This window comes from Mya arenaria, chromosome 4 (genome assembly GCF_026914265.1).
Source record: "Mya arenaria isolate MELC-2E11 chromosome 4, ASM2691426v1".
Classification (NCBI taxonomy): domain Eukaryota; kingdom Metazoa; phylum Mollusca; class Bivalvia; order Myida; family Myidae; genus Mya; species Mya arenaria.
The window spans coordinates 48,276,265-48,289,656 of NC_069125.1; the positions used below are offsets into that span (position 1 = coordinate 48,276,265).

The 13,392-nt window shown below is 36.9% G+C and overlaps 1 protein-coding gene across 2 annotated transcripts; it reads right to left on the reverse strand.

Moving 5' to 3' along the window:
- Positions 1–36: 36 nt before the first annotated feature.
- LOC128231300 (metallophosphoesterase MPPED2-like) lies at positions 37–5,757 on the reverse strand. Of its 2 annotated transcripts, XM_052943937.1 has the most exons (7): positions 5,111–5,757; positions 4,390–4,627; positions 3,947–4,062; positions 3,523–3,687; positions 3,129–3,262; positions 580–719; positions 37–174 (listed from the first exon to the last, which is right to left on the reverse strand). In XM_052943937.1, exons 1-7 carry the CDS (start codon positions 5,466–5,468, stop codon positions 141–143), a joined length of 1,185 nt encoding a protein of 394 aa, XP_052799897.1. In that variant the 5' UTR covers positions 5,469–5,757; the 3' UTR covers positions 37–140. The 2 variants fall into 2 exon arrangements, with proteins under 2 accessions (XP_052799897.1, XP_052799896.1); XM_052943936.1 differs by lacking the exons at positions 37–174; positions 580–719 and adding an exon at positions 1,680–2,837.
- Between the last annotated feature and the right edge of the window lie 7,635 nt (positions 5,758–13,392).

Sequence of the window (13,392 nt, forward strand, 5' to 3'; positions counted from 1 at the left end):
TTTATACTTAATGTACATAAAACATGTAGGAAAGTATTTCAGATATGAGCCGTTGCCTCAAGGGTAGTTTCCATTTGCACGATGTTTCATCTGACACATTAGGCATTGCCTGTCCGGTGTGCAATAACTATTTTTCCTAGTCATGACTCTGTGTTGTTCACCACTTCAATATTCCTTAAAGAAGACAAATTCAAAGATTAGTTGAATGGTGATAAAAGTGTTTAACATTTGATGTAAAGCACCCCAAATTGATTCACGTTTCTGAAATGACGTCATTGAAATTGAGTCCCAGCTCTTTGTGCACTGACGTTTTTTATGGAAGTGAGAGCAGGCTAGCATTTAAAAACAGTGAAAAATATCAAATTATTATTTCATTGTTTGAAAGTGTGAAATATTACTTTAATTTCACTGATAAATCTTTTACTCACCGGCATGCATATAATAAATACTATTATTTTGAATAAATAAAATATTAAGTGATATAATCTGTTGTCTTCCATTTTTATGAGATCATCAGAATCCATCAGTCTGACTTGTTCAGTCAATATTGCAATTACTGTCATAAATGGGGGGACATACTGTTTGTGTTTGAGTTGTATGTCTGTACGTCCGTCCCTCCATCTGTCTGTCACAAATGGTGTTGCTCCATATCTCATGTCTGTACGTCCGTCCCTCCATCTGTCTGTCACAAATGGTGTTGCTCCATATCTCATGAAGTGCTGGAAGGTTTTTAAAACAACTATTCATTTTTACCTTGCAGAGATGAGAACATTTTCAGATCATAGCGAATTCGGAGACACTGGAGCACATTCAATGCAAGATAGATTTGTTATGGGATTCCCCAGTGATAAAATCAATTTTGTTACTCCCCACAGCTGATTTGACACTCGATCAAGTTAAAATCCCTGTAGCAATTGAAGCAACAGGACACAGAAGAGTTACATTCCAAGTCCCAATATATCAATTAACTCTCAAATAAATAAAAGACAGAAGCTCCAGCATAAAACATGAGCAGAATTCTATAGGTGTGACAAAAAGGGCATGAGTGTTTCTATTAGGACAGAAGTTACAATCACTGCCAAAAAAATAGTCACATTAAATGTGCCCGTCTTAGCAAGAAGAAAGAGTGATAGTCTCTAAGGTCAACATACCATCCAAGAAAGACTGGGAGAAAAAGCAGCCACACTTTCATGATAACAAAGAGAATAGTGATTTCACACTTTCAACATATTCTGAGAAAAGTAAAAAGATAACAGTTACACTCATAATTAACATTCTCATTCATCAGAGGTTTGATAATGATAACTCTATGTGGTATGCATAGCATTATCACTCTGGTGAATGAGAATGATAATTAATGACATAAACTCCAAATGGAAATGGACACTGGACCCTCAGTATTACCTGTGATAAACCAGACATACCATGGTATGTGTTTCAACCTAAAAGGCCCTTGAAGAATAAAATTGAAATTAACCCACTTATAAAAAAGGAATAATTAAAAAGTGTTCACATAGTAACTTATGAAATCTGATAGCACAAGACTACAAGATAACTGTAACCCACAGTTGCACAGAGCTTGAGACAAACTTGCAGCAGTCATTTCAGACATGGGGTTTTGTTTAACATTTTGAAATATGCGAAAATGAAAATCAGAAGGTGTAGGAACATAAATTGAGTAACATATTAAAATATTTATTTAAAATTAATTATCTCACAGTTGATATAAAATGTATGTTTATCACAGAGTAGTATGTATGCGTATAAAAAGTATACATGTACATAAACAGTTAACAAAATACAATATGTTGTAAACATCTGGAATTATTCCCTGATGAACATACACCGCGTTTAAAGCTTGTACATTTTGTTTTTCTTTCCTTTTGAAAGAAGCTGAAGAGATTTAAAAACAACACATACACATCGTTACAATCTTGGAGTGTTACTATGCTTTTGGTCCCAGGTACAATACATGTGTGCATTCTTATGCTTCATACCAGTAATCACATCTGAGGAAGGATCAACCTTTAGCTCTGCTATTGTCTGTGTTTGCATGTGAAAAGGCTTGCAGTTGCTGGATATTTTGGAGATGCAAATTGGACGGATCATGAAAATGTTCAATGAATGTCTTGGATTAACCATTTTGTCAAGTCCCCTTGTATGAGATGTGCCTATTAAATGCATCGACAAACACTATAGTGTATACATCATTACTGAATTACATCATATTTCCTTTGATGGCTACACCATAATTTAACCACAATTATAACCATGTGTTAATTTGCGTTAACATTCATCAGTATCAATCGGATATTTACTGTTTACAGTATAACTGTCAAGTTAATCTTATGATAATGAGTAGAACCCTATGTTGCAACCCAGACCAACACATTCCATATAGTCCTTTTTAATATCACTCTCGTTGCAATACCATATACTAGTATGATCACAATTCACATTTACTTCATCCTTTTGCATCTTCATTGCCCCGCGACACAACACAGTCTACCTCAATTTTACTGTCGGCTTGCCCTTTTATCTCTTTGGTACCATACAGATCAACAAATTCCACATCCCCGTCACTGACTGCATTCTCGCCCAGCGGCATCAGCTTCATCAACATCACAATCACTGTTGTCAACGCTGCCCTCAGCCCCGGTAGCCTTGTCTTCATCGACAAATTCTACATTATTATCATCATAACTCTCCCCTGCTCCTTTAGTGTTTTTATCCACACGGTTGTCAATATCCCCACACCTGCCCTCAGCCTCGTTCTCACCGACTAGCTCATAGTCCTCCCCACACTCGGTTGGGATCACCCACTTCAACGGAGAATCCTAGACAAAGCGGAAATTGATGATACAGTTTGAGATACAATGTGCATACTTGCTTCAATGTGCACGTTGACGCGACAACTTGTTTAAACTGCAAGTTGAGTACTGAAGCACAGACCTGTTTACGTAAATGAAGTAATTTAAGACAAGCTGATTGTAATACGATTATACTCCCTGTTCTTTCGGAAAAGGCACATGTTGGCAATTTAATGCTAAATAACACATGTATGTTCATGCAATGTATGGCTTAGTCGCAAAGAAAACTATATACTTGACAAGCACATCGACACTCACCATGAAGTCCTGTTTGGTGACGCCGGGCGGTAGCGGGAAGTCAAACACGAGGGGCGGATTGATGGGGCGATACTTCAATGTGCACATGGATGCATTCACGAAAGTTGTCGTGCCGTCCGTCCGCATCCCGTAACCTGCAATGGTATATAACACTTGTCAAGTAAGTATCTCATAAGAAGAAATCCCTCTTTAATTATGCAAAGCCTCATTCTGCTATTACCTATATATTGTTTAATGAAGATAACACTTAGTTCCAACACCTATAATGATATATTAATTATGATACAACCAGCGTTTCAGGAGCAGTGTTTCATTCTGTCGAATGTTGCCATTTTCCAAAAGGATTTTGTTTGTTCCACCTGTAACATGAATTACAATTATGCATACGTCTTACCTTCATGTATGTGACCATACACGTGCAAGGTGGGTTTGACACGTGACTGGACGGTCCTGAGCAGGTCTACGCAGCCCACGTGGTCTTTGAGTCCCATCGGAGGGATGCCAAAAAGAGGCTTCAGGCGGGCGACGGAAAGTGTCCCCTGTACACTGTCTCCGTAACCTACATGTGTAATGATACAATTAAACACAATTTGTATTCCTCAGAGGCATCTTTAAAACTGTTGAGGATGCATACATAGTTTTCAATATTCTATTTGAACAGTACTGGCCAGTGTACTGTAAAAATCACAAAACTGTACTTTTGTATTACATGAACGTAACATACACATGATCATTTCTCTCAGACTACTAGTATGTAACTACATATTCAAAAGCCTTCGCTGCACAAATAAGGCCATGACACCTTGGTTATTTCTTACCAAGGGGAGGCATGTGTGTTATAAGGATATCAGTGTTGGTGGGAATCTGGTTCCATATGGACACAATTCCGCTGCCTCGCGCCCGCTGGAAACCCCAGGACCCGGAACCTACCGTCCTGTAAACACGAAGACAAATGTTGACTGTGTAATGCGAATAGTGGTTTTTCAGAACAAAGAAGTAGATGTATTAAAATGTTTCTCCATGGTCGTTCACACCTAGTTTATCCAAAGTTATGGAACTTTTAATGCTTAAGACAACGCCAACGTTATGACAATATGTATACTTTTTCATAAATACATTTACGAGTATATGATGCGCCTCAATATTTTCGTGGATAAAACAAAAATGGCTTTTAAAATCAGTTCATTATTTATCTTTAAATGTACAGACTGCCCTATAATGTGCACACTGAACCTTTGGTCTACTGTAGTGTTCCACCTACCACGGACTTCCATAGATGTTTATGCCATAAATCTGAACCATTGAATCCTCGATGTATGTACAGTTGCTGAGCATGTTCTGGATGTGTTTCACGCCGTACTTGGCCAGGTCCTGTTGATAGCTGTCATTGCTGTCAAAAGTGAAGAACCGAGACTTGTGCTTGTTGGCCATGAATTCGGAATCAAAGGTCATGTCATGATTTCCCGCAATGACAATCTTGTGCTTGTGGGGGAGAGTGCCTTCAACAATTTTGTGAAATGGATTCATAGCAAAATATTTAACCGGACTTCTTATCATAAAAATGCTGTTAAAATGGTACCGATTAGGTAAAGATAATTCTCCGGTCATGTCATGATTTCCCGCAATGACAATCTTGTGCTTGTGGGGGAGAGTGCCTTCAACAATTTTGTGAAATGGATTCATCGCAAAATATTTAACCGGACTTCTTATCATAAAAATGCTGTTAAAATGGTACCGTAAGGTAAAGATAATTCTCCGTTTCGAGTGAGCCACTTCAAAGTAAATGATTTGATAAAGGTGGAAATGTAAATAAACCGGTGAAGTTATCGTGATGTAGTTGTGATATTCATGACAATGATTATAGCGTTTATAAATATACTTTTAGTATATAAAAATACCGGAGCCAATGAGACTTCCGAAAGCAGTTTGGGCCGTAATGTTGATGGAAATATTTATAATCATTATTCAAAAATCTTACATACCGAGGTATTTGTTGACAATAGCCACCTCTCTCGGCTCCCCACTCATAGTGAGGTCTCCGGCATGGATGAGTACATCCCCCTGGGGTATCTCAAGGGGCGCACCCCGCTCCAGCTGCGCATGGGTGTCAGAGATACACACAAACCGTATCCGATCCTCTCGCATTGGCATCCCTGGTTTCAGTGATGCCACGTTCGCCATGTTCTGCTGATTCTTTAACTTGCTCCATGCCTGGTCAGGTTTGTGAGCGTTTATGTCAGGTTTAAGATTCCCTGTGCCCGGCTTTTTGATTAATTCAGCTTCCGGGATGTTTTCATTTTTTGAAAACATTTGAGAGAAAAAATTAGCTAAAGACGCCATGGTTGATAATCTTCTTTCTAAGTTTCTGTCACCCCGTTATTCGCAATATCTTTAAATATTAATATTTATATTTAGACATATCCGATATTTATTTTTAAACATACTGTATTTAATTTTTACGCACACCAGTAGGCAGTAGCCTACATACATGTACACTTCATGTCTATAATTAACGTTTTGCAGATTTCACAAGCTCATCAGTCATCACTAAAATTTATATCGGTATCGACCGTAATTTGGTTTAACAAAACACCAATATTTTATTCCTGACACCTATTTGTTTACATGGGTAAATCGGTCTTGGTAACATATCCGCCGTCACCGTTTCAGGCTACAATCAACCATTGTTTTAAACGACAAAAATGTACGATTTTGCATTTTGATTCCCATAAAAAAACTTTACAGTACTGTACATACAAGACCACTTGTAAGTCGAAATATATGCTAAATGATTGATGCTCGGGTTTCTAGATTGTATTATATAATAACAAAAAACAGGGTCGGTATATAACGCAGCGATTAACGCAGCCAATATAAACATATAGGGAAAACGCAGCGGTAGCGCAGCCAATATAGCCATATAGGGAAAAGGTGTTAATGGCCCTATTACGGGGCACAAGTGTCATTGATTAAACAAACAAACATTGAAATCATTTATTAAGTGTCATTCTTAACAAAAATAACATATTGACAGAGATATTTGAGAAATGTACATTATTTATTGAACAAATATAAACAAATGAAAGAGGTATTTCTGAAGAACGAGCATGTAATAACATAGTAATAACAGTTCGAACAAAGAATGATCAAAATACACTACATTTCAATATTTCAAGAGTGTCATTTGACATTTATTTCATAAACAGATGCATAATGGATATGAAAATAACACGTATTGGAAAATATGATACATAAAAAACTTTTTCATATGAAAGGCGTGGTACACATGGCGCAATTACGAAATAATTTTGGATGAAGAAATATCTCGGGAATTATGATGTATAAATGCTATTGAAATAAGAAATAAAGTAAACTATATTTTTAATAATGCTTTATTGGACTCATTTATTTACAAAGACCACACATGTCTCTCTCGGCATTTACTAGCGAAACGTCAGATGGCGCATTTACACAATATTTATGGTACCATTTGTTGCAGTCGTCGCATTGAACCATATCATCAAAACATTCTGGAAGGTTACAAATGCAATATTTTTTTATATTTATAGATTTGACGCTTTTCTTTTTCCGCAGACTGATGGTTTTACTTGTCAACGGAAATTCGGTTATATCTTCGTTTTCTGAACATTGGAGTAGATGAGATCGCAACTTGTTTGAATCGAATATTAATTGGAAACATAACATTTTACGAACACAGTAAGATGGTATTATTAGATCATCTTTTCGCTCATTGCCCAAAGAATCCAACAAATAGATATGTTCATTATCTAAAATGGTTGAGACCCAGTGATCATTATGAGTGTGATGAATTTGGGTAGCGGGAGAAGTTACTGGATCCATGGGTAGTTTTAAAATCCACTTACCTTCTTTTTCGAGCCGAACAGGCACCTTTTCGGGTAATTGTAAGCCATGAATCGAATTGCCAAACTGTTTTTTTAAGAAGAATTTTAACAGCTTGTATATGATTTGACGAAATTTTCCGGTTAAGTAATATATCATCCTTGTCCGATTCTTTTAAATTGAGATTTTTTTTCCATAACTTATTTTCTTCACCGGTTTCATCATCCCTACTAATGTCAAGTTCTAACATGTCGTCATCAAAGGAAGTTTCGTAAATTTTGGGAATTTTTTCTATTTGTTCATCATGGAATTGTAATTTTCTTTTATTTCCAGTATTTCTCACAGTCTTTTTGAGGATTGATTTCGGTGTTGATTCGCCGATTCTAATTTTAGGTGTTGTTTTTACGAGATCTGACTCGTTCAAAAATGAATCGTCGTGTATGTTAATAGATAAATTATTTGACAAAGTACAATTTTTTTAACAGCGGAAACCTACCTTCTTTTCGCGTTTTTGCCTGAATGTTTTTTATCTGCATTGTATTACTTGGAATTGAAATGCCCTCAACAAAATCTGCGGAAGTATTAGCTTTCATTGTATCATAGACTTTTTGAGGATTTTGATCATGTTTTGTTTTAATTTCTTTTAATAAGGACGGTTTAGACCGTTTATGTGGTCTTGCATTTCTTTTGCGATTGCCATGTGCGGAAGATTTGTAAGCTTCGCTGTCTCCTGTGTAAACAATAACGGTTTTCGAGTTATAACTACAGTGAAACGAAACGCGTGTTTTTGAAATTTATCGCTAATTTCTCCCTTGTTGATAATTCTAAAACTATGTTTTTCAATTACGACACCCTCGCTTTCATACAATTTTTTTTCCCATAATTACGCCATGTGAAACCATCAGCTCGCCAATCATCTTTCTTGTCATGGTCACCCTCATCGCTATATACATAAACAGTACCAGCTACAGGTCGATATGGGGGGTCGGAAGTTATGCTATCCTTAATGTTTTGATTTAGAATGTCAGCTGCCTCGTGGTGAGTAAGAAAGCGGTCAGTTTTAGAAAAAAAGGCACTTCCTTCCCACCCCCACTAACTTTTCTGTACAATCATCACCACTAAGAACATATTTGGTACTAGTCTCGATTAAATAAATGGATTTAGAATAATACAACACAGATTTTACTTTCTTTTTCTACAACGAAGGAACAGGAGATGACTCCGGCGACGGAATAGGAGACGACTCGGGTGGCGGAACAGGAGACGGGCCTGTTGGAGTCGGCATAGATGATCGTACCGGTGATGAGCTGTGTTTCCTTCGCTTCTCTCTAGGTGACCCTGTTGGAGTCGGCATAGATGATCTTCTCGGTGATGGTCTTGGTCTTCTCCGCTTAACTTTAGTCCATACAAATAATGGGGGAAAAGTACAAATCAGAGGCTCCAATTGAGTAATACAAGTCAAAACATTTTGCTGCATTATTAAAAAAACAGGCGACATACGTGGGGTTAGTCGCATGTACTTTCTCGCACAGCTCCTGTAAATCCGACAGGACGTCTTCAAGGCCAGACCTCGGTATGTCATTGGCACCCGCCATAACAACCACCACCTGCAATGAAGCATGCAGGGGATTTCTAAAGGACAACGTACGTTAATGGGCATATACGGCCTCTATATTTCAAAAATATTAAGTTATTAACTGCTGTTACTGACAGTTTTTAATAAATAGAGTAACATGTAAACTGCATTTTATTACGAATAGTTTTCCGCTATGCCAACAGATGACGTCAGAAACGGCACGCAAAGCACGTGGTTTCGCGCCAAAAGCGTTGATTCTGCCGATTTTTGCGTTTTTAATGTAAAAATAAACACAGAGCGCATGCAAGTGTCACTGAGATCTTTTCACATAGGATTCAGTATTATCTTATTTACTTCTATGCACAGTTTGGTCGTGACACTTATCTGCGCTCTACCCTTAAACACCAAAAAAATCTTCTTAATTTGTACGTAATTTAAAAATAATACTTTTGTTTTTTTCCTAGTAATGTTAATTTAGACCTTAAATGTGACCAAAAAGTGTCTAGTCTGTCATATGTGTTCGTGTGTTTTGGTTTAATACATCGTCTGAAACTTGAGATCACTCATAAATATTTTTACTAAAAATAATCGATTCAATATTTCCAAAAATCGGTTGAGTACCGCCATGATTTAATCAAATATCCGTTTCTAAGCAGACGCTCCGAGACTTGATTGTTCGTGTCGAGTATATTTCAACGTTTGAAATAGTATTGAAAGGTGTAAGTGATTTTTTTAATCAAAGCTTCAAGATCCGGATCAACCCAACAGCCAACCGCAGTTTATAAGGTGATGTATTTTTATCTTCATTTGATATCTGACTCTGAGTGAAACGAAGTGAACTAGAAATGAAAAGAACAATAACAAGAATAAAGCTGATATGTTATACTACCAGACTTACTAAATGATGTCTTTAATATTCTGCTCGAGAAAAAGTCGTCTGTGAAATGGCGCCAAATTACAACTAAGGGCACTAATTCCCTTCATGTGAGAAAAACAAGGGGAGGTAATAAAATTAATACAAAAGTATTTATTTTTAAATTGAATTGAGAAATTGATTTGTTTTTTGTGCAATAAACATTTTCAATAACATTTTTAGTTATATTTAATTATTTAAAGTTATTTGTTTTTCTATAAGAACACGTATTTTAATAGTTGTTTGAGAAGGAAGGTTAAACACAACTAATAGTTCATAGCCCGTGTTGAAACATATTTTGGTTAAAACGAAGAACAAAGAACCATATATCTGTATTAAACATGGAAACATTATACACTGGTAAAACATTAAACAAATAAAATTAACAAATAAAGGCAAATTGTCCATGTCAAGTACAGTATACACAAATAATGGACGCGTGGTATATCGTTTATTGTGGTAGTTAGTTTACAATAAGAATTTTATGTTTTCAGTATGGCTAAACAGTACACGTGCATAGTTTGCACAAAACGTTTAAAACCAAAAGATAGACGGCCAGTGGCAGGGTCACAAAATAAACCACTAAGGAAATATTTAAGAAAAACATTTTTAATTGAAAGGACCTGCGACGATGATGTCATATGTAACAAATGTAAGCTGGGATATTACCAAAATAGCAAGACCAAGGACCGTAGGAAGGCCGTCGAAGTCAAGCAATGTACAATAAGAAGCCCTGTGTGTAACATACGAGTAAAATCTACAGGGAAAAGCCATAGTCGCTGTGTTGTATGTAACGGCTCGGCTAAGAAAATGGTTGTAGTTTCGGCCATGGCAATTAGTGACATGTTCCTACGAAGTGGTGTGCTCTTACAAAGCAAGGCACGGTCGTGTGCAGAACACATAAAGAACGGCTTCTTTTTACCGTCCATCTGCAATGAAGAACATTTTAAGTCCAATCTTACCCAACCAACAACAATGAGTGGATCAGAAGTGACCCGTCTTCTCATGAGGTTTTTAGAATCTAAAACCAGCACAAAACACTAGTTTGACCCGCCAGGTAACATCAGCCCTGAAGATTACTTAAACTTGACAGGTCTCACCAAGGATCAGTTCGATGACCTCACATCCTTCGCAACAGCTGAAGATTTACGTCATTCTAGGGTACGGTCACTCAGAAGTTGTATCGCAGTTTTACTGGTTAAACTTCGGACTGGCCTTGGTAATGCCATTCTTGGAACACTCTTCGGCATGAACCGTTTTCAGGTATTAAGGCTAAAACAATACTTTAGTTATACTTTGTTTCAGATTTCCCGTTTTTGTCATCAAGTTTTTTTATTGCCTGTTTTTATTGTTATTTTTTGCGTTAATTGTAAACTCTTAAACTACTGTTACATTAAATATCGATTATTCAAGTAGACATCAATAATATATACGTTATAATAGTATGCAAACGATTATCAACAACAATTAAATATCAATTTTGTTTGAGATGTGTTATCGTGCACATTAAACTTAAATGCACGTTTAAGCAACTGTTCTATTATAAACTGATAGGTACGAAGAACGTTAACATCCGCCAAAAATGCTCTATTGAAAAACTTCGTTCCGCTGCATGTCGGTTTTGGCCATATTACACGAGATGAAGTAATTCATAGACACACACGGACGCTTGCCAAGGAACTGTTTGCACATGGGTTGGACGTGGCCATTCTTGGCACCTACTTATATGTGCAGAAGAGTGGCAATTACACATTCCTGCGAAGGTCTTTCTGGTATGAAATGCTTACTGCTTTATTCTAACAATACTTAAAAAAAGATAAATAAATATAGATAATTGTTTCAAGATAAATACCAGCTTGAGATGAAACTAGTTAAACACATTTATTTTTTCTTTCAGTGTCCACAAACACCGCCATCTGATAAAACCGATGATGGTGGTTACCACGACTGGATACATTGTCAGTGTACTGGGGCCGTACGTGGGTAAAAACAACGACGCCAGTATACTCAACCACATCGTTAATGAGAATGTCGAATAATTTCGACATTGGATACAAGAAGACGATATTGCTGTTGTAGACAGGGGATTTAGGGACGCAGTTCAACTTTTGAAGGTAACACGAAATGAAATCCTTGTTCCATTACAGCTTCGTCTTTATTGTAATGTTTTCAAATCACAGAACTCCTTCCTTTTTATTTTAGGACCTCGGTGTCAAGACAGAAATGCCCTCGTTCCTTGGACCCAAAGAAAAACAATTCAATACAAACAGCGCTAATCACAGTCGATTGGTCACAAAGGTTATACTCTTCAAAATATACTGCGCAACTAGTGTCGTATTACAGTATACATTTCAGCTATTAATACTGGACACGTTGTCTAATCTGACACAAATCAGGAATATTATAGTTGCTATAAATTGTTTCGCTTGAAAAAATATACTGCTCTTTTGAAAGATTAAATACTAGCTCAGCCGGTCCCCTGCATAAAATAGAATCTCAGGGTCGTTCTCATTTGTTTTTACTTATTATAAAACTTAACATTTACAATATTAGCACCGCAGACATTGGTAAAACACCTTTTTTTACCTTTAAATAATTAAAAAATGAAGTAATTGATAAGGGAAAACCAAACAAAAATTAAGTTCGGAGGCAAAATAGTAAAGCGACCAGAAACATCTTATAATAAGCCTAACCTAGCAAATATACATCCAAATAGTATTAAGGTATTTACAATCAGAAACATTATACATGTTAAGGCTCGTATGTTTTATCAATCTTCAATACCGTATTTATTGCCATGCAATCATGTGAATCTTTCTCCAGATTAGATGGGTAGTAGAATCGGCAAACGGACGGTTGAAAAACTGGAAATATCTTGATCGCGTGATACCCAATTCTCAGATCCCGTATGCCGGAGATTACACACGCATAGTTGCGGCGATCTGCAACAAGTACAGATCCCCACTGATAGCAGGTGTGTTTTAATAACGAACGCAATATGTTAATGATTGCTTTATTATTTGTAATTTAAAGTTATTACCATTATATATCATTGTACATGTGTAGTATCAAACTAATTTATTTTCTAGGTAATGATGAAGATGACCTATTGACAGCCGCGCGTCTGATATCAATGAGCCGCCGTGAGAACCTCTTGCAAGCAAGGGTCGAAGAAGAAGGACTTGACCATCTGACTAAGTCCTCCGGTTGGGCACTATTGTCTGAACCTGGTGTGGTGCCGGACTTTCCAAAGCTGGACGAGTCCGACCTTAGGACTTTGACTGTTGGTGTTTACCAACTTAAGCTTGCGCCATCCTACGTACAAGAGCACCTTGATGAACATGGCAACTTCGATATCTTTGTCCGCGAGCAATCGCCTGGCCTTCTTTGTATTAAAATACAGAGCAGGCATATGTCAGCTATCAGATACAAATGCTGGGTTGGGTATAACGAGGGCGCCATTAATGGGTGGTACTGTAAATGTAAGTCGGGGGCCAGTGTTGTTGGCATGTGCGCCCACATAACAGCGGTTGTATGGCACTTGTCATACCAGCGTCACGATGTCATGGCACGCGGTGTCAGGAACTGGACCGATGCTCTAATTGACACAGCTGAGCCTTAAATTGATTGAAGGATTGATCTTTCATATCATAGGACTTCGCCATAGATACAGTGATGATTTTTTTAGTCTACTGTTTTATGTATGCATGTGGTCCTCACGCTTTCACAATGAATTAATGATTTATTAATATTTAGAAAAGATATGTTCAGTTATTTTCTATTAAGAAAATAAAACATATCTGATCATAGATCCATTATTATCTATTTCTTGATTGATATACGTCACTTCCGTCCTAATTTCAATTCAAGGACGTATTTTTTCCTTTTTATTAAAATTCAGTTCAAGGTTGTAT